Genomic DNA, 18,159 nt, shown 5'->3' with positions numbered 1-18,159 from the left:
ACCGTGCACTCTGCACGTCACCCTGCAGATAGCGGGGCAGTTGCCTCTGCCCATTGCACCTCAGAGAGACCCTGGATTATCTGGGTGACATCCAAAGGTGCCTCCCATTGTGTAAGGAACCCTAAGGTTGACCCTCCAGCCAGGGTTTGAGAGGGAATTAGGAGTGTGTTTGTTTTATATTGTATTTTAACATCTTATTTTGAATTAAAATGTTGTGAAAAAAAAATCTCATGAATGACAGATTAATTCTAAACCAGAGATGTTGCTGTGAGTAACTTAACACTGTGCCTCACCTTAATGCCTATATTTGATTTGGAGTCATAGCATAAAATTTAACATAAGTGACAGCAACATCCTGACCAATTACCCAAGCCATCCAGACATCCCCAAATGTCCAGAGCATAGCACGTGGTCTGTAGGATTAAGAGGTTAACTCCTGTAACTTCAAACGAAGTGCTTGATAATAAAAACAAAAAGTACAGAATTTGGGGTAACTTCCTTTCTTAATTAATTAGACGGACCAGGTGGAGTGAAGAGCTGGTTGCTGGTGCTGGAAGGTCCATAAAGCCAAGCGCCATGACAGCGCAGTGCACGAGGAACAGAGATCTCTTTAATATACTTCTATCCTGTGTCACAGTTTGAAATTGTCCTGGTTTATGTCCCTTTTGGCAAACTTACATAAAAGTGACCTTGTACTGTATTTTATGACCAGATGACTTTTTCCCCCAGTGGCTAATTTGTATCAGGCCTCCACCTTAAAGAGACGCAGGAATGAGTAGGAAGTCCAGCGTGGTCTCGGGGAGCTTTCATTGCATTCTTTCATTATTTTTGCTCGTTTTTGCCACTGATCATCCATAAATTGTTGGAAATGAGTGATTAAGGAAGTGCTGCTTAGTGTTAGTGGCACAAGCTCATATTTGGCTTGGTTTCTGCGGGTGAGAGGAAGTCACATACAAAAAGGAAAACTCCTGCTGGGAGCCTTTCAAGGAAATTCACCCAGGGTCGCGTTTTGATCTTGGTGTTTATTACGGAAAATGGAGTCATATCTCACTAACTATTGTTATGTGTTAATTTGATTTTCCCAACACCTTCAAGAAAAAATCATTCAGTAATTTATTAATAGAATTTCTCTACCCTCCTCCAATTGGGAGGACTGTTTTTATTATTATTTTTATCTTTTATTTTTTTGTTCCAGAGAGATAACATGGACAAGAATGATTATTTTCAAAATATTCAATTCTGGAGGTGGGGTTCTATTTGAGGTTCCCTTTGGAACTGTTACTTTCTTATAAAAGGCGTGATTATCTCAATAAATGAGCATATTAGATGTTGAAGCTTAGCATATAGCATCTCAGAGAAAGTCATAAAACTGTATTATTTTTAAATTTTTAAAAAGAATTTATTGATATTTGGGGGGAGAGGGAGAGAGAGAGAGAAAGAAACATTGGTTTGTTTTGTATGTGCCCTGACCAGGGATCGAACCCAAAACCTTTGCATATGGGAACAATGTTCCAACCCAGCTATCCGGCCAGACCTCAAAAAACTACTGTTTTGCAGAAAAGAATACACTTACTTCATTTAAAAATTATTTGCATTTATGAAGATTTTAAACTGAAAATCATTCACTTGATGGAGTGACATTAATGTTGTCACTATTCTTAGTACAGTTGCATTTGGAGGGAATGAATTATAACAAGTTTTGTCTCCACTTTTGTTACATAGCAGCTGAGTTTTTACATCACTCAGTCCCCGGCACGTTGTGACGTTGTGACGGTCCAGGACTTTGAAATGGACTGTTCTGTAGCACTATCATCCTCTCCCGTTGTCAAAACAATGGGAGCTTTCTACTTTTAAAACTACATTATCTCTGTGTGCTGAATAGTATAGTGGCAAAATCATGAGCTTTGGACTTAAATCCCGACTCTTCTCCTGGCTGACCCAGGACTTAAGGTGCATTTCTTGGTGTGTACACCTTTGAAATGGGCTGACAGTTCTTCCCTCGCTGTCAGGTTGCCGAGGGGCATGGATACCTCACCTAATCTGTGTACACCATACCCATGACGTGGTAAAAGCCGCCGAGGTTGTTAGGCGCGCAGACCTGTCGGTGGTGTGAAAGCCGATGCCAAAACACCAGGAAGATTTGTGTGGATTACTTTTTATGATGGCAAAGCGGTATATGAAATTGCAGTGGCATACACATTGCTTTATTGATTCACTTTTTATCTTATACCAGTATTGGTTGTAAAAATAGGTATTATGTTTAATAGGTAACTAAACTTCAAACTTTATTTTATGTGATGATTAAATTACTAACAAATGTCTCATAATCCAGGGTTCTTTGTTAAATGAGGAAAAGTTTTGATAGGGAGGAAATAAAAAGTCACCAGGTTTAGATTTTAAAGTAATTGTACTTATAATTACCCTGGCCTTAATACTTCCAATATTCATGAAACAGTTTTATGAAATGGTCATTGTCAATTAGTCTCTTTTCTAAAGCGGTTTTTGGGGGAATTGAAAACTACCACTCTTGGTTAGAAAGAACTTTGTTTGAAAGTAAAATTAAATGTCAGAACTTAATGCTGACAGGAGAGCTTTTTACATAGTTATGATATATTCCACAGACCTATAAGACAAGAGCTCACCTAAGAGGCTGGAGTTTAGATTGTTAAAATCTCTTATTTATTTGGCATTTAAACTCTTATTTATTTGTCTATAAATTCACTTATTTAGCATGTCACAGTGCTAATCTGATCTCTATGAAATGTTTGCCAATATGTAGCTTAAAGTTGGTGTATTGCTTTACAGCTTATTTTCTTGGCCCGTTTGTACCACTGTCTCTGGGTGCTCTTTCTCCCTACCTGTTAGCTTTCCTGGCCCTTTGTCTAGAACTTAGTAGTAACTCAGTTATTTGTTAATTTGGGGGGCTTTCCTGACTTTTTTTCCAGATCTGTGAGGTTTTGTGTTCCTTGCTTGAATCAGCTCCGATCTTGTCAACAAGGATGGGCCAGTGCTTTTCTCCGGCCTCTCCCCTTTAGCGTTGCAGCTCTTTTGGCCTCTTGTGGCCTTAATGCTGTTTAAAAAAGAGCTTTTCCAATTTAGCCTTCAGAAATTCCTTCTCGAGATCCTGAGATAGTTTCTGCACGTGTCTGTCCTTCCTGACTGCAGCTGTACCCCCGGCCCTCCATGTTTCGTTTTCCTGTGTCTGACTTGGCTGGTGTGAGCCACACTGACCAGGTGGCTGATTTAGTCTGATTTTCCTGTGCATCTTGACTTCTGTTGACTTTTCATTAATATTTTCATTTTAATTGAAATAATTTTAGAGAAGCCAATTAACCCCACATTGTATTTTATATCATTCCAAATTACATTTGTGCTTGGATTATTGTGTAATTATAATTAGTGTGTACATATATTTTATGTCCTTTCTTTAATAATTTGTTTTATATACATAAATTTTCTGGTGTAGGAAGATTGTCCAAGACTTGGAAGCGAGCAGAGGAGACCTTGGGTGTTCTGTCCTGAGTCCGGGTGTGTGTAGTGGCATTGAGCAGCCTGGCAGGTTTTCTGTTCACTTGGCTGATGGACATAACCTTAGGGTTAGAGTTAGTTTGTGGGAAACCCAGAGCAGTGCAAATAAATTTTGTCTGATAGAGACATAATTTATTTCCTCCCTACATGTGAGATAGCCCAGAACATTTTTCATTTTATTGTCCCATTGGATATTTCCATCTACTACTAGCAAATTGATTTTAGCATTTCCAGTTGTTTAAGTATATCTGGATTCTTCATATTCCCCACTGATGTGGTTTTAACAAAAGCCGAAACCATGTCACTGTGCTGCTGAGGAGTGTGGGGGACCAGGTGCCTAGGGGAGGTGCAGACAGCAGAACATGTGCTGCGAGCTGAAGCACAGAGAGTAGAACCAGGGGTGTGAGAGTCCAGTCAGTACGTACAAGTGTCCACCATGGTGGGAGCTCCTGAGACATCTCATGCAGAACCAGATCTGTCACAAGAGGCAGGAGGTGACAAATAGCAAGCAGGACAAAAACTCTTTATAAATATGAAGATGAGAAGGACTCTGGAGATGACCAGATGTTTGGAAAAAGCCAGCACTGTGAGAGGTACCAGATGCACTGGACTCAGAGAGTTAGTAGACAAGGAGAAGATTTCAGGGCGATTTTAAGATATTCGATCTAGCATTCTAGGTGTTTTCTGGCAGAAGGAATTAAGGATATATCATCTTCAATATTGCCAGAAATGGAAGTTCTACTGATTCATTCTGATAAAAAGAAAATCAGACACAGAGATTTGCCAGGATATGTCTACCAAACGTCAAAGAACAGATAACTCCAATTTCATACAGATTTGTCCAGAGACTTGGAGAAGGAACCTTCATGATTTTATTCTCTGGGACTAGTATAATTTTGGTACTGAAAGTAGACAGAGATAGCCTGAGAAAGGGGCCTTGTAGACCATTCTTCCTCATGAATATTTGTGAATCTGAAAACAGGAAGCTTAATCCAGCTGTACATGCAAAAGATCACCACCAAAAAAATGTATTTTTAGGTATGCAAGTTGGTTTAACATTAGAAAACCTATGATTGGAATTCATATTAGAAGAGTAAATGAGTATAAAATCAAGTGAATACCTCCAACGGGGCACAGAACACATTCAATAAAATCAATAACCATTCATGATTAAAAAACAAGCTGAGAACTGAAGGGAACTTTCTCAACCTGGTAAGGACATCTACTCTAAGCCTATAAATGACATTGTACTTAATGGTAAGACATGAAAAGTATTTAATATTTAATTTGGAAGTCAACTTAAATTTTTTTATTTCTAATAATGAATACCACTGTAGTTGAGTTCTTTACCAATACAATTAGAGAAGAAAAGGAAAAGTTGAAAGAAAAAACAAAATACTCATTATTAAGAAATGATATTGCCTATTGAAAAATCCTATAGAATCTAAACATAAATTGTTAATTCAAATAAGAAAAGATAGCAAGGAAGATGGATATAGGGTTAATATAGAAAATCAATAAGTACTAGCAACAAACAAAATCTGATTAAAAATACCTTTTATAATAGCAAGGTATATTGAAATAAAGCCAACAAATGATATGTAAAACCTTTATTATGGGAACAAAAAGTCGTATTGAACAATGTTAAGGTCTAAATAAATGGATAGATATTTCTATGCTTATGAATTTCTTTATATGGTGACAATATTCTCAAATTATTTTTTAGAGTCAGGGCAATTCCAATAAAAATGCCAAGGGGTTACCTTATGGAATGTGAGAGGCAGATAGTGAAATGTTTTAGAAAGAGCAGAAAGCCAAGACAGCCCAAGCAATAATGAAGAACATAAATGGTGATGGAACTTTATCAAGTATTAGAAAAAGAGCAAAGGACTAGACACTTCTCCAAAGAAGGTATACAAATGGCCAGTAAGCACATTAAAGACCTCAGCATCACTAGTAATTAGGAAATGCAAATCAAAACCACAGCGAGATGCTTCTTCACGTCCTATTAGAATATCTACTAGCAAAACAACAACAAACAAACAAAAACCCAGAAACACAAAAGCCAACAACTAGAAAGATAACGAATATTGGTGGGACATATAGAGAAATCAGAACTCTTTGTGCTGTTGGTGAGACTACTGTAAAATAGAAAACAGGATGGTGGTTGCTTAAAACCATTCAAAAGCAATTCTACTTCTGGGCATGTGCCTAAAAGAACTCAGAGCACCCATTTTCATGGTAGCATAATTAACAATAGCCAAAAGATGGAGGTAACTCAAGTATCCATCAGTGTATTATAAATAAGTAGATAAAACTGTGGTTCTTATTCAGCCTTAGGAAGACATTCTAACATTTGCTGCAATGTGGATGAATCTTGAGGACATTATTTAAGTGAATGTCAGACTCAATAAGACACACGGTGTGATTCTACTTCCAGGAGGTCCCTAGAGGGTTGAGATCTGTAGAGACAGAGAGAACATGGCAGGTGCCAGGGGCTGGCAGGAGGCGGGTGCGGGGTTCGTGTTGAATGGGTACGGAGTTTCAGTTTGGGAGATGAGAAAGTTCTGGGGATGGTGGTGGTGACGGCCTGAACAATGCTACAAATGTGCCCAGTGCCACAGAACTGTATCTACACTTACACATGGGTAAAATGGTAAATTTTATGTTATGTATAATTTAACAAAATAAGAAAGTATATAAATGATGAGCACAGCCGTTTAAATTGGTGGTTACCTTGGGGCAGGTTGGTGCTAAGGTTGCAGTTAGGGAGGCTGCCTGGGTGGCATAGCAGTTGTGCTGATGTTCCTCTAAGTAGGGGGGTATGCCCACAGGTATTTTTATAAACATACAAAGCTAAATACTGTACTTTCACTATTTAAAAATAGAAAGAAAAAAGGTGATTTATTTCTTGGTGGTGGGCTCACATTGCCCAAACAAGCAGATATGTAAAGCAGACGCCAGTTTACTGTTTGTCATTGGAAAACTCTAAAATACTCATACATGTGTGCACTCCGACCCACCTGAAGCAGCTGCATTGAGCAGGGGAGAGAGTGTGGAGGGCAGGGAGATGGGCCCAGCACAGATAGAGAGCTGGGTCTGGAGTGATGGCAGATGGCCTTTCATTGTTAGCATGTGTGTGCATGCATGTGTGGGTGTGCTCTTTGGTGGTATTTTGCCATTCCTACTGCTTGTATAAATAAATGCTCACTTTGCCACATAAGCAGCATGACACTGTTATCTAAATTGTGTGGCATTGCTTTATATTTTGTTCTGCACCTTAATATCTTAATATTGGCCTTAGCAATGTACTAACTACTAACCCCAATGATCCTCCTTCCGCTGTGTCTCACTGGAGCTCAGGCCTGGGGTTTTATGAGGTGAACAGCAAGGTGGTGGCTGCGATGTCCTGCCAGTATTAAAAGTGTCTCGTAGGACTGAGCCTTTGACCCTAGGATGAGCTTGCTGTTATGGAAAGTGAATGTTCTAGTAGAAGCAACTTTTGTATATTTTGTTTGATTTCTTTACTAAGATGGTAGGTTTGCCTTAAGTATGTTTTCAGCATTTCTTCCCCCTACCTATTACCGGGTCAGTCTTTTGTGTCTTGTTTCTGTCGGGTGGGGAGCTGCAAAGCACTGGCTCCCAGCTGACAGACCTGAATCCAACTGTTTCGGCAGCCACTGAGCTGGGTGACTATGGGCAGACTGTTGGACTCTTTTAGTGTGAGCTTCTTTGGTTATATTAAAATTTACCTCTCAATTGATTGTGAAGATTCAGTGACATTGAAAGCAACTCGTGGGAGTTCCCCACATGTTAGTTCCCATCTCTCCTCTGTCAAGTTCATAACTAGAGACCGGTTAGAGCAGGAAAGGAGGTAACCCTTCGGGATGTGATGCCGAGTGCTGAGACATGTTTTCTTCCAAATTTAGTTACGTTTCAAGTTTTTCATATAAAGTCCCAGCAGTCTTTTTACAAATCTGTTCTTTCATTACATGTTAGAAACTTGCTGTATTCATTTATTTACTTGCAATCAGGAAGATTTTTGTTTGGCTAATATCATGAGAAACTTTTGCCCAGGAATTTGAATATCATCACATCTTACTTCAGTGAACTAATGATGTTAGTGTTTTTATTTTAAATTAGCCTAAAGTACTTTCTTTTTGTCAAGTTTTAACATCTCGAGTGCCTCATAGTTTTAATTTTTCTATCTTGTATAGACCACATTAAATGAGTGTGTATATAACAGCTGCAGAAAATATTAATATTAAAAAATGTTTCACTATAGAGTTTAATAAAGCTTTCTATAAAGCTGTTTTCTTTGACTTGGGATCAAAATTCTTTTTGTCTTAACTCTTTGATTACTTTGAGAGCAAAGAGGGAAGTGTTTGACACTCTGTAGAGATGCTTGTGTCAAGTTGTTTCATGGCTGAACGTAACTCGTACCTGCCTTTATTTTCTGCCTTTATTAGTGCTTCTGTCGATCTTCCCAGATGACTGCGTGTGTGTTTGGTGTAGTCAGGCGTCATGCTGAGCAAACCTCATCTTAATGTGACTAAGAGACCCTTTTTGTTAAATGAAAACAATGGCTTGATATTTATTTTAAAAGTTCTCTGAATGTAGAAATTTTTCCCAGGCTTTCCTGATGGGTGGAAACATAGTATATAAAGTGGTGTTTACATACCTTCCAAGAGGTCAAGATGTCCAGGCAAAATCTTGTTTAAGTGTTCATCACCATAGAAACATATCAGCCTATTGTTAGAGCTTTTGTAAATACATTGTATTTTTTACTTTACTGATGTTCACTATAGAACAATTAAATGTGTGATTGACTAGCAAAAAAATTTTAAGAATCAATTACAACTATTTTAGTGTTTTAACTTTGCACATTCCGTACTTAGATCTAAAAAGATATTTACGAGTCTACACATGTATTTAGTCTTTACTAGCTTGTGTAATCTAATATAAACTTATGCTGTTGAGATAGTTGTAATTTCCAAAATCATACTGGTATGAAACGAATGTAATTCATTTTAGAGCTTACTTTTCTTAAAAACTATATGGTATTTCATTGGCAGAGAATACTTTGTTTTGCTGGTGCTTTTTACTAACACTGAGTGCTTATTACACTCTGATTTTAATAAAAAGGATGGAGTTTCATCACAATAACTTAGATTTATGGTTTTTTGGGAATAGGAAAGTATTCATACTGGGGATAAAATGTTACCAAATTCATGGAATCCTGGTAATCCATGACAGAGTGGAGGCCCTCACAATTATTGCAGGGAGTACAACTGTTGATAGTAAGTGCAAGTTCTTACAGTTCTGTGATTGTACATTCAGGGAACTCTTCTTCCTTTTTGAGACGAACAATGGAAACCTTCTTCCTCTCGGGTAGTGTTTTGCCACTGTTGTTCGCAGGATATTTCAGTAAGTTACTTTGACATCTGGCCATCTTTTAGCTCAGCGTATGTAAGAAGGGAGTTGATAGGAACCTTCCCCTTGGGGCTTCCTTGCTCCCGATTCTGACTCTTAATGGAAAAATGAGCAGCAGGCATATTTTTTTGCCTATATGCTGTCCTGCTGGTGATTAATGGTGGTGATAAAGGCTCTCACAATGCTTTTCATTACTTTGTAGACGGAATCACATGCAAAAGTTTAAAAACCTCACACATTACATGCCACAAAGCCTGTATTCCGTAGGCTTTGTGATATTTTTATGATCTCAAGAAAGGTTACTGACAACAGTTTAATATGTTTTTGGTAGTTGGATGAGCCAGTTGATGCTGAATTAACAAATGAAAGTTCTGATTATTTGTATTCCCATTACCTCTCTCTCTCTGTCCTAAAACTGTTGAACATAAAATCTGCCACATTGTGTTTAATGAACAAGTGTATGTTTTCTATTAGTTCAGCTAAAGCTCCCATATAAGACACTTTATTGATTTCAAGTTGAACTGATTTTGTCTCATTTGATCACAAAGAGAGAATAAAATTAACAAAAGGAGAACATAATTGTTCTAGCCTCCTAATGGATTAAGTTAGAATAACATTTATTTCTTACTATATCTATTATCTGCAATATTTCATCAATAGCATAATCATATTTAATAATTTGGACGGCTTGCTCTGTGGCAGCCTTTTTTATAAATGTAATATTGCCAATTTAGTCTTTTTAAATTTAGGTTAATAGTTGAAAAGGGACAGATTTTCTTTTGTGAGTTATTTACACTCTTTCAAAAGGAATATTAATCTATTTGAAGTACTTCTTGAAGAGTTTATAGGTTTTGCCTGCAGAGGTTTTTTTTTTTGTATTTTGCTTAAGTGTTTCTTATTTGACCACTTAAGCCTGTGAATATATTTATACATTTTAGACAATTATTCTTGGTATTATTGATATATCTATAAGAGAGAAAGCATCCTCTTGGAATCATATAGCTTTTTTCTTTTTAGAAAGACTTGTTCATATACAATTTAAAAAAACATATAATATTTTTTGGGGGTTAGTCTGTAAGTATATGTGGACAAATACATGGGTATTTAACCCTAGTATCACTTTTAGATGGGGTTTTCCTCTGTTGAGATTTTAAATACTATTTTTCTCAAGGAGAGAATATACTTTTTCCCAATGTATACAGAAAGGGGGTAGTTTTTGAATTTAGTAGATTTCGTCTTTTTGACCTAAATTCTACTTAAAACACTATGTAGAGCTATAGCTTATGAAATGAGGAGATTGCTTTAACTAAACTGTTTTCCAGAGAATTTTACATCAAGGTTAAGTTTAGAAAAATGACCAGAAAGTACTTGAGAACACAGAGTACTTGTATCAGATTTTGTTAGAAGCAGGCATTACTAGTCTGCTCTAATATGGTAACCATTATGCAAGTGTGACTATATAAACTTCAGAATAAGGAAAATTAAATGAAAGGAGACATGAGTTCCTCAGTCACAGCAGGTATAGTCTAAGTGCTCAACAAGCACATGTGGGTGGAATAGTATGTTTCTGTCATCACAGAAGGGTCTACTGCATAGCACTGCTCTCCGCTGTCATATCGTAAATAACTATTTTGTGTGTTGCCTAAGCAGCAGCAGAAGGAGGAGCAGGGCCGGCTTCAGGGTTTCACTCACGCAACCCTCGCTGGTTGATGTGGTGCTCACAGATTGGATTGTTCCTATGTGTCATTGCATCCATACATCTGTTTCCCGGTTTTGTCACTGAGGGTGACAGGATCAGATTTGAGTTTTGATAAGATCACATTTACACTGAGATGTAGGCAGCAGGCAGAGACAGTGCAGAGGCAGAACCACTAGCCAGGGGGCCAGGGGCCAGGACCCAGGGGGCTGTCAGGCGGGAACATGGTGGCAGTAGGGAGAGATGCAGATGAGTTTGTGTCATGGTGACTCAGTAGGATCAGAAGGACCAGGGTGTGTGTGTGTGTGTGTGTGTGTGTGTGTGTGTGTGTGTATGTGTGTGTGTGTGTGTGGCAGGGATATTCCCAAAGTTTCTTGTGGAATGGATAATGTTGGCCTTTATGAAGGCGTATGCCACTAAAAGGGGAGCCGGTTTAGGGGATAAATGGTGAGTTTAACTCTAGAATTAAGTTGAAGGTACCTGTGAGATCCCTGAAGGAGGTAGCAGTTTGGGTACATGGATCGTGGCCTCAGTGCTAAGATTTGGACTAAAGGTACAAACTTTAAGTCCTGGCCCCATGAGAGGCAGGACCCCCAGGGGAGGAGCAGAGCAGTGTGGGACATCCTCGTCAGGAGAAAGGCAGTGCTGCTGGGGCTAGTCTGTGGGAACTGGTGAGCTCCTGGGTAGTTCTGATGCATGCTGGTCCAGCACGTGCAAGTGTGAATGTCTAAGGCTGCATCATGGGGAGAGAGATCTTACCAAATGAAAGAAACAGGATGGAGATGGAGATGGAGAAACCGACTATTGGGGCAGGAAGCAGAGGGGATGTGTAGGCTGCCCAGTTCTGTCTTAGTGAGGCAGCGGTGAGGTCAGCTGCAGTTGTAAGAAAGTGGGAAGAGGTTAAGGTCACGGAGAATGGTGAATGTGTGAGTCAACCAGAGATTGTGTAACATGGGGCCCACTTTTTGGAAGGTGGTAGCCACTGTTCCTTATGATTCTGGACATTTCTTTAACAGGGCTGAGAATTAAAGAAGTGATCCGCTGGTATAATTAAGCTGGTCTGGTGGAAGTCAGAGGAACTGAGAGTACTAGAACATACTATTACTGGATTGTCATTAAGATAGATGAGGTCAGCATAGAGTTCAGGCAGGTGAAGCAAGACTGATGGGAGAGGTGGTGGGATGTTAATAACGTAGAGTGGGTTAGAGGACTGAATGTGTTGGAAAGAGGGAAATGTGGGAGACAGCAGAAAGAGCTTGTGTGTCCCTTGTGACCACAGGGGAGGTGGTGAGAAATACTTGTCAGCGAGCTGCTCTTATCATAAGAAGGATGAGATTATGCATGGTAGGTGACAAAGATGGGATGTAGGTATAAGCTGGCATTAGAAGGTAGTGTAGATCTAGTTCAGCAGCACTAGTGATGTATATGCACTCTCAATCCTTGGGTACTTCAGAGGTCAAGGCAATAATCTGAGTCACAGTGGCAAATCCTTCCATTGTGCCTTCTCAGCCCCTGACCTTGTGCTAAGCTTGTTGCATATATTAACTCATTTGATCTTGTAACAACCCGACGAGGCAAGGATGTAATTAATAAACCCATTTTACAAAGGGGGAAACTGAGGCACAGCAAGTTTTAGTAATTGTCCAAAGTTGTACAGTTAAGTCAATGATGGGACCAGGATTTGAGCCCTAGCAGACTGCTGCTAGAGTTGGACTGTTGACCGGCTCCCTGTCTGTCTTGTAAACTGAACTGGGATGTTTTTAAAAGGCTATCCTCGTGGGTGCAGTATCCTGGAAGTTAATTCTTTTAAGAAAAAAATAGAAAATTAAAAATAACGGTTTATTCTCATAGTAAGTCATACATATCTACTCTAGAAAATTTGGAAAATACAGAAAAGCTCAAAGTATACAAGAAACATAGTTCCTCATGGCCATAGTTCTAACAATGGGACAGTCCCTTTTGGCTGGCCTCGCAGGGCTTGCTGCCCCACCATCATCAGGACACCCCTTCCTGCTTCCGCTTGAGGGGAGAAGGTGGCCTCCGAGGGGCCTGTGGGTTGTCTCAGTGCCTTCACAGCTCAGCCCTTGGACCTCTGTCATGGTTGTTGTGGGCTCTTCCTTTTTTCACCTGCTTGAAAGTATTCACTGCCAGGTCCTGGGAGTTTCCTCCTGGCCTAACCTACTCTGCATGGGCCCCTATGAGTTCTCCAGAACACCATGTTTGCTTCCTACCCTCTGGACACCCAAAGCTGTCCAGAGCCACAGAGGTGGCAGGAGGTTCTGGTGCGCACCTGCACGTCAACAGGTCAGCCTCCAGAAGCTGGTGTGCAGGTGACTCCTGGGTCAGTGACAGAACCTCATGGTTCACAGCACAGCAGGTGCATGAGCTTCTTGCTCCTGTCGGTTCCCCCTGAACCCCCAGGTCCACAGAATTCACACGAACAGGGGGCTACTCCCACAGTGGACCCTGTCCCAGCTGAGGATCCCCAAGCTTAGGGAACCCATGTTATTTACAGTGGGTGGCTAGCGGACCCACTGTCCTTTGCTCTGTAGGCAACATGATCTTTGTCACAGTAGACCAGGGGTAGTCAAGCTTTTTATACCTACCGCCCACTTTTGTATCTCTGTTCGTAGCAAAATTTTCTGACTGCCCACCGGTTCCACAGTAATGGTGATTTATAAAGTAGGGAAGTAACTTTACTTTATAAAATTTATAAAGCAGAGTTACAAGTTATTTATAAATAAATTTATTTATAAATTTATAAAGCAAGTTAAAGCATATAATAATTATTACTTACCAAGTACTTTATATTGGATTTTCGCTAAGTTTGGCAGAATAAATCTTTATAAGACAACTTACTATAGTTAAATCTATCTTTTTATTTATACTTTGGTTGCTCCGCTACCGCCCACCATGAAAGCAGGAATGCCCACTAGTGGGCAGTAGGAACCAGGTTGACTACCACTGCACTAGACAGTAAACAGACCTGCCCCTGCTTCAGAGACACCATCTCTGTCTTCCAAGGCTGTTTGCTGTGCAAAGGTCCTTGCAAAGAATACTGTCTCTGCTTGTGAGCTGTGCAGGAAGGGGAGGGGCCCATGGAGCTTTGCTCCCAACACATTCATGCATTTGGAGAGAAACTTTTTTTTTTATTCTTTTATTTTTTTAAATTTTAATTTAATTTTATTTTTTTGTATTTTTCTGAAGCTGGAAACGGGGAGAGACAATCAGACAGACTCCCGCATGCGCCCGACCGGGATCCACCCGGCACGCCCACCAGGGGCGACGCTCTGCCCACCAGGGGCAATGCTCTGCCCCTCCGGGGCATCGCTCTGCCGCGACCAGAGCCACTCTAGTGCCTGGGGCAGAGGCCAAGGAGCCATCCCCAGCGCCCAGGCCATCTTTGCTCCAATGGAGCCTTGGCTGCGGGAGGGGAAGAGAGAGACAGAGAGGAAGGAGGGGGGGGGGTGGAGAAGCAAATGGGCCCTTCTCCTATGTGCCCTGTCTGGGAATCGAACCCGGGTCCCCCGCACGCCAGGCCGACGCTCTACCGCTGAGCCAACCGGCCAGGGCCTGGAGAGAAACTTAATTGCCAAGAAATATTTCTTAACAAAATATCAGAGAAGATGTGTAAATCTTACAGAGATTAATTTCCCAACATTTATCATCATCATCTTAACACTCACGCTATACTTATGGCCCCACTATTGTAATTGTTTAATATAATAATTATAACATACTATAGAACACTTTTGTTTGGAGAGCGGGTCTCCAGGGATAGCTCCAGGGAGCACTGTCACTCCACTGCTCCGTATCATGCTGCTTTTCTTGTAGGTTACTTGTGCCATGTGTTGGGGGAGCCCTGCTACTCCTGTGGGTGGTCAGGGCAGGCAGCAATTGTGAACGCACCAGAGTACGTACTCTTCCTACCTCTTTTATAGGTTTCCCATACAATATTTAATGTGTCTGTCATAGAAAGATTCTTGCTTAGAAAAAAAGATTTTGCTCAGAGAGAAGGGAAAAAAATCAGTTAAAAAGTGGGTCCTGTTTTGTCACCCTAAGTCAGAGGTCGGGAACCTTTTTGGCTGAGAGAGCCATGAACGCCACATATTTTAAAATGTAATTCCGTGAGAGCCATGCAACGACCCGTGTACGTTATGCATTATCCAATAAAAATTTGGTGTTGTCCCGGAGGACAGCTGTGATTGCCTCCAGCCACCCGCAACCATGAACATGAGCGGTAGGAAATGAATGGATTGTAATACATGATGTTTTATATTTTTAACATTATTATTTTTTTTATTAAAGATTTGTCTGTGAGCCAGATGCAGCCATCAAAAGAGCCACATCTGGCTTGTGAGCCATAGGTTCCTGACCCCTGCCCTAAGTGGTTTGAAAGTTGTGAAGTTCAGACTTCTTCCATAAAGTGGGAGTGTGTTTTGTGACTTGTTCATACTTTATCTCATAGGAGAAATAGCTGCTATTCCATAAAATACAAGCCTTATTCCCTCTGGCGTGGCTGCTTCCATGCTGTGAGCACTTAGGAGCCAACTCTTATGCAGTCTGATATGTCCAGGGCCGCCTGTGGTGGGGCTGCCCCAGTGAGAAAGGCCACTTCGACCCTGAGTCACCTTTTAGGGTGAGGAATACCTCTCACCCACTGTCTTAGGACACGCCCTGTCCTCTGTTGAGTCCAAGGAACAAATGTGCTGTGATCTAAGTGCAGTGTATTTCTTTAATCCAGACACTAGAGAATAATGTTTAGGGCAAAATTGAATGACTTCAATTTTGTGTGTTTGGGATCTTTATAACTCACATCTTTAAGTTCTTTTCAATGTGGAAGGAAAGATTACATGGTTTATTGAGAAACATGAATATACATATAGTTTAGTTTGTTGTGGTAGCTCTTGTAGATTAGTGCATTACAGTATCAATATGATTTTTTAAGTTTAGGTACAGATTCAATCTGTACCTTTGGTGCCTTTTCAGGAACATAAGGAAGTTTTGTTTTTGCCTTGTCCAATAGGTTTCTAGTTTAAAGGTCTGGCTTCTAGTTTGGCCTTGAGGCAAGACTTGTTTTATATTTAAAACAAATTGTGCAGACAGATTCTTGACTATCATGGTTAAAGAGAAGTCTCTCTGCGATGAAGGGGAGTGCTCTGTCCTTGGTGTAAGCTCCATCTGTCCCTGGACTCCGCTGTCGGGCCCCAGGAGGAGTCCTTCTCTGCACACTAGAGGGCGCCGGAGGCCACAGACTGTGGAGAAGCCCGTGCTGACCGTCCGGAGATCTGGGCTTTGTGCCTCCAGCCACTCAGGGCTCACGCATCTGTTTGGCTCTGTGCCTTAGTCAGCCCCAAGCCCCTTGATTAGAATCACAGATAAAAGTTGGCTAATCTACTTCCTTGGTGGAAAGTGTGAGGAAAGTAATTGTTTAGAATGGTTGTGCAAAAGGTTTTTACAAGGAATTGTTTTTGATACTTTCTTCAAAGCTAATGGTGTTTTACATAATTTTGAAAAGTCAGGGTAAACGTGACAAACTGTATTTAGTGTGTTTTGTCCTGCTGATAAAATGTAAATTTTCTCCCCTTCCCAAGAAATTTTATACTTTCTATAGACAGAAACCTAATAGTTCATGGAATGTAATAAAATATTAAAATTGTATCTCTATTTATTTATTTTCAGGGAATCAGAGCCAGAATCTTAGAAACACTGGTCATGCTGGTTCTTCTCGCGCTGCTGATCCTTGGGATGGTGTGGGTTGCCTCTGCGCTCATCGACAATGACACCGCGAGCATGGAATCTTTGTATGGTACGCTTGACTGGTATGAACCAGTTTCTCCGGTGGAGCCTACAACCACACACTCCCTCTTGAAAATATCTAAACAATTCTTTGTATAGTTAGCCCTTGTTAATTTACAGAATTAAGAAGTCTTTAGACATGTTTGAGAAAAAAATGAATGCTCATGTGTTTCCTATATGCAGAATATGTAAGCAGCTTTTCTTTTTTTTTTTTGTATTTTTCTGAAGCTGGAAACGGGGAGAGACAGTCAGACAGACTCCCGCATGCGCCCGACCGGGATCCACTCGGCACGCCCACCAGGGGCGCCGCTCTGCCCACCAGGGGGCGATGCTCTGCCCCTCCGGGGTGTCGCTGTGCCGCGACCAGAGCCACTCTAGCGCCTGGGGCAGAGGCCAAGGAGCCATCCCCAGCGCCCGGGCCATCTTTGCTCCAATGGAGCCTCTGCTGCGGGAGGGGAAGAGAGAGACAGAGAGGAAGGAGGGGGGGTGGGGGGTGGAGAAGCAAATGGGCGCTTCTCCTATGTGCCCTGGCCGGGAATCGAACCCGGGTCCCCCGCACGCCAGGCCGACGCTCTACCGCTGAGCCAACCGGCCAGGGCGTAAGCAGCTTTTCAAAAAAATTTTTTTTGTTGTTAATTGGTTTCTGTTCTTAAAATTCCATGAAGGCTTTTTTTCTCCTTCCAAACAGGTTTTACAAAGGGGCTATTTCCTGTTCTTCTATTTTAGAGCTTTTTATTGTACTGTTTAGAAATTATATGGTTTAGTGGACTCAAATAGGCAATTATGATGTTTACTGTACATTAATTTAGTCAGCCCCTATCTTCATGCACAGTATTTCAGATTTACTAAACTATATTTACATTTTTTTATAGATCTCTGGGAGTTCTACCTACCTTATTTATATTCCTGTATATCATTGATGGGATGTTTGTTACTTCTCTGTAAGTATTTTTCTGATTTAATATTGATCAGAAAATAGAGTTGTTCCATGTTCTAGGAAATTATGGAAAATTTTCCTGATGACATTCCTTAATAGCTTGGAGAATTTTAAAAAGTTGCCCCTCAACTTTTTTTATGGTCAAGATAAATTTTGACAAACTGGGCCCTGGCCTGTTGGCTCAGTGGTAGAGCATCAGCCTGGCATGCAGGAGTCAGGGTTCGATTCCCGGCCAGGGCACACAGGAGAAGCGCCCATCTGCTTCTTCACCCCTCCCCCTCTCCTTCCTCTCTGTCTCTCTCTTCCCCTCCCGCAGCCAAGGCTCCATTGGAACAAAGTTGGCCCGCGCGCTGAGGATGGCTCCATGGCCTCTGCCTCAGGTGCTAGAATGGCCCTGGTTGCAACAGAGCTATGCCCCAGATGGGCAGTGCATCACCCTCTGGTGGGCATGTCAGGTGGATCCTGGTTGGGCGCATGCAGGAGTCTGTCTAACTGCCTCCCCGTTTCCAACTTCAGAAAGAAAAAAAAAAAGGCCCTGGCTGGTTGGCTCAGTGGTAGAGTGTCTGCCTGGCGTGTAGGAGTCCCGGGTTTGATTCCCGGCCGGGGCACACAGGAGAGGTGCCCATCTGCTTCTCCACCCCTCCCCCTCTCCTTCTTCTCTGTCTCTCTCTTCCCCTCCCACAGCCAAGGCTCCATTGGAGCAAAGTTGGCCCGGGTGCTGGGGATGGCTCTGTGGCTTCTGTCTCAGGCACTAGAATGGCTCTGA

At 41.2% G+C, this 18,159-nt stretch overlaps 1 protein-coding gene across 3 annotated transcripts in view; it reads left to right on the top strand.

Moving 5' to 3' along the window:
- LMBR1 (limb development membrane protein 1) overlaps window positions 1–18,159 on the top strand; it is a 96,007-nt gene that overhangs the window by 39,698 nt on the left and 38,150 nt on the right. For all 3 annotated transcript variants that reach the window (XM_066385605.1, XM_066385606.1, XM_066385607.1), the window contains 2 exons: window positions 16,340–16,466; window positions 17,329–17,397. In XM_066385605.1, the coding sequence (XP_066241702.1) occupies window positions 16,340–16,466; window positions 17,329–17,397 (196 nt within the window). The remainder of the gene's footprint in view (window positions 1–16,339; window positions 16,467–17,328; window positions 17,398–18,159) is intronic.

Source organism: Saccopteryx leptura, chromosome 5 (assembly GCF_036850995.1).
Source record: "Saccopteryx leptura isolate mSacLep1 chromosome 5, mSacLep1_pri_phased_curated, whole genome shotgun sequence".
NCBI classification, from domain to species: Eukaryota; Metazoa; Chordata; class Mammalia; order Chiroptera; family Emballonuridae; genus Saccopteryx; species Saccopteryx leptura.
Note: the sequence above shows the minus strand (reverse complement) of the source record. Positions and strands in the feature narration are given on the sequence as shown.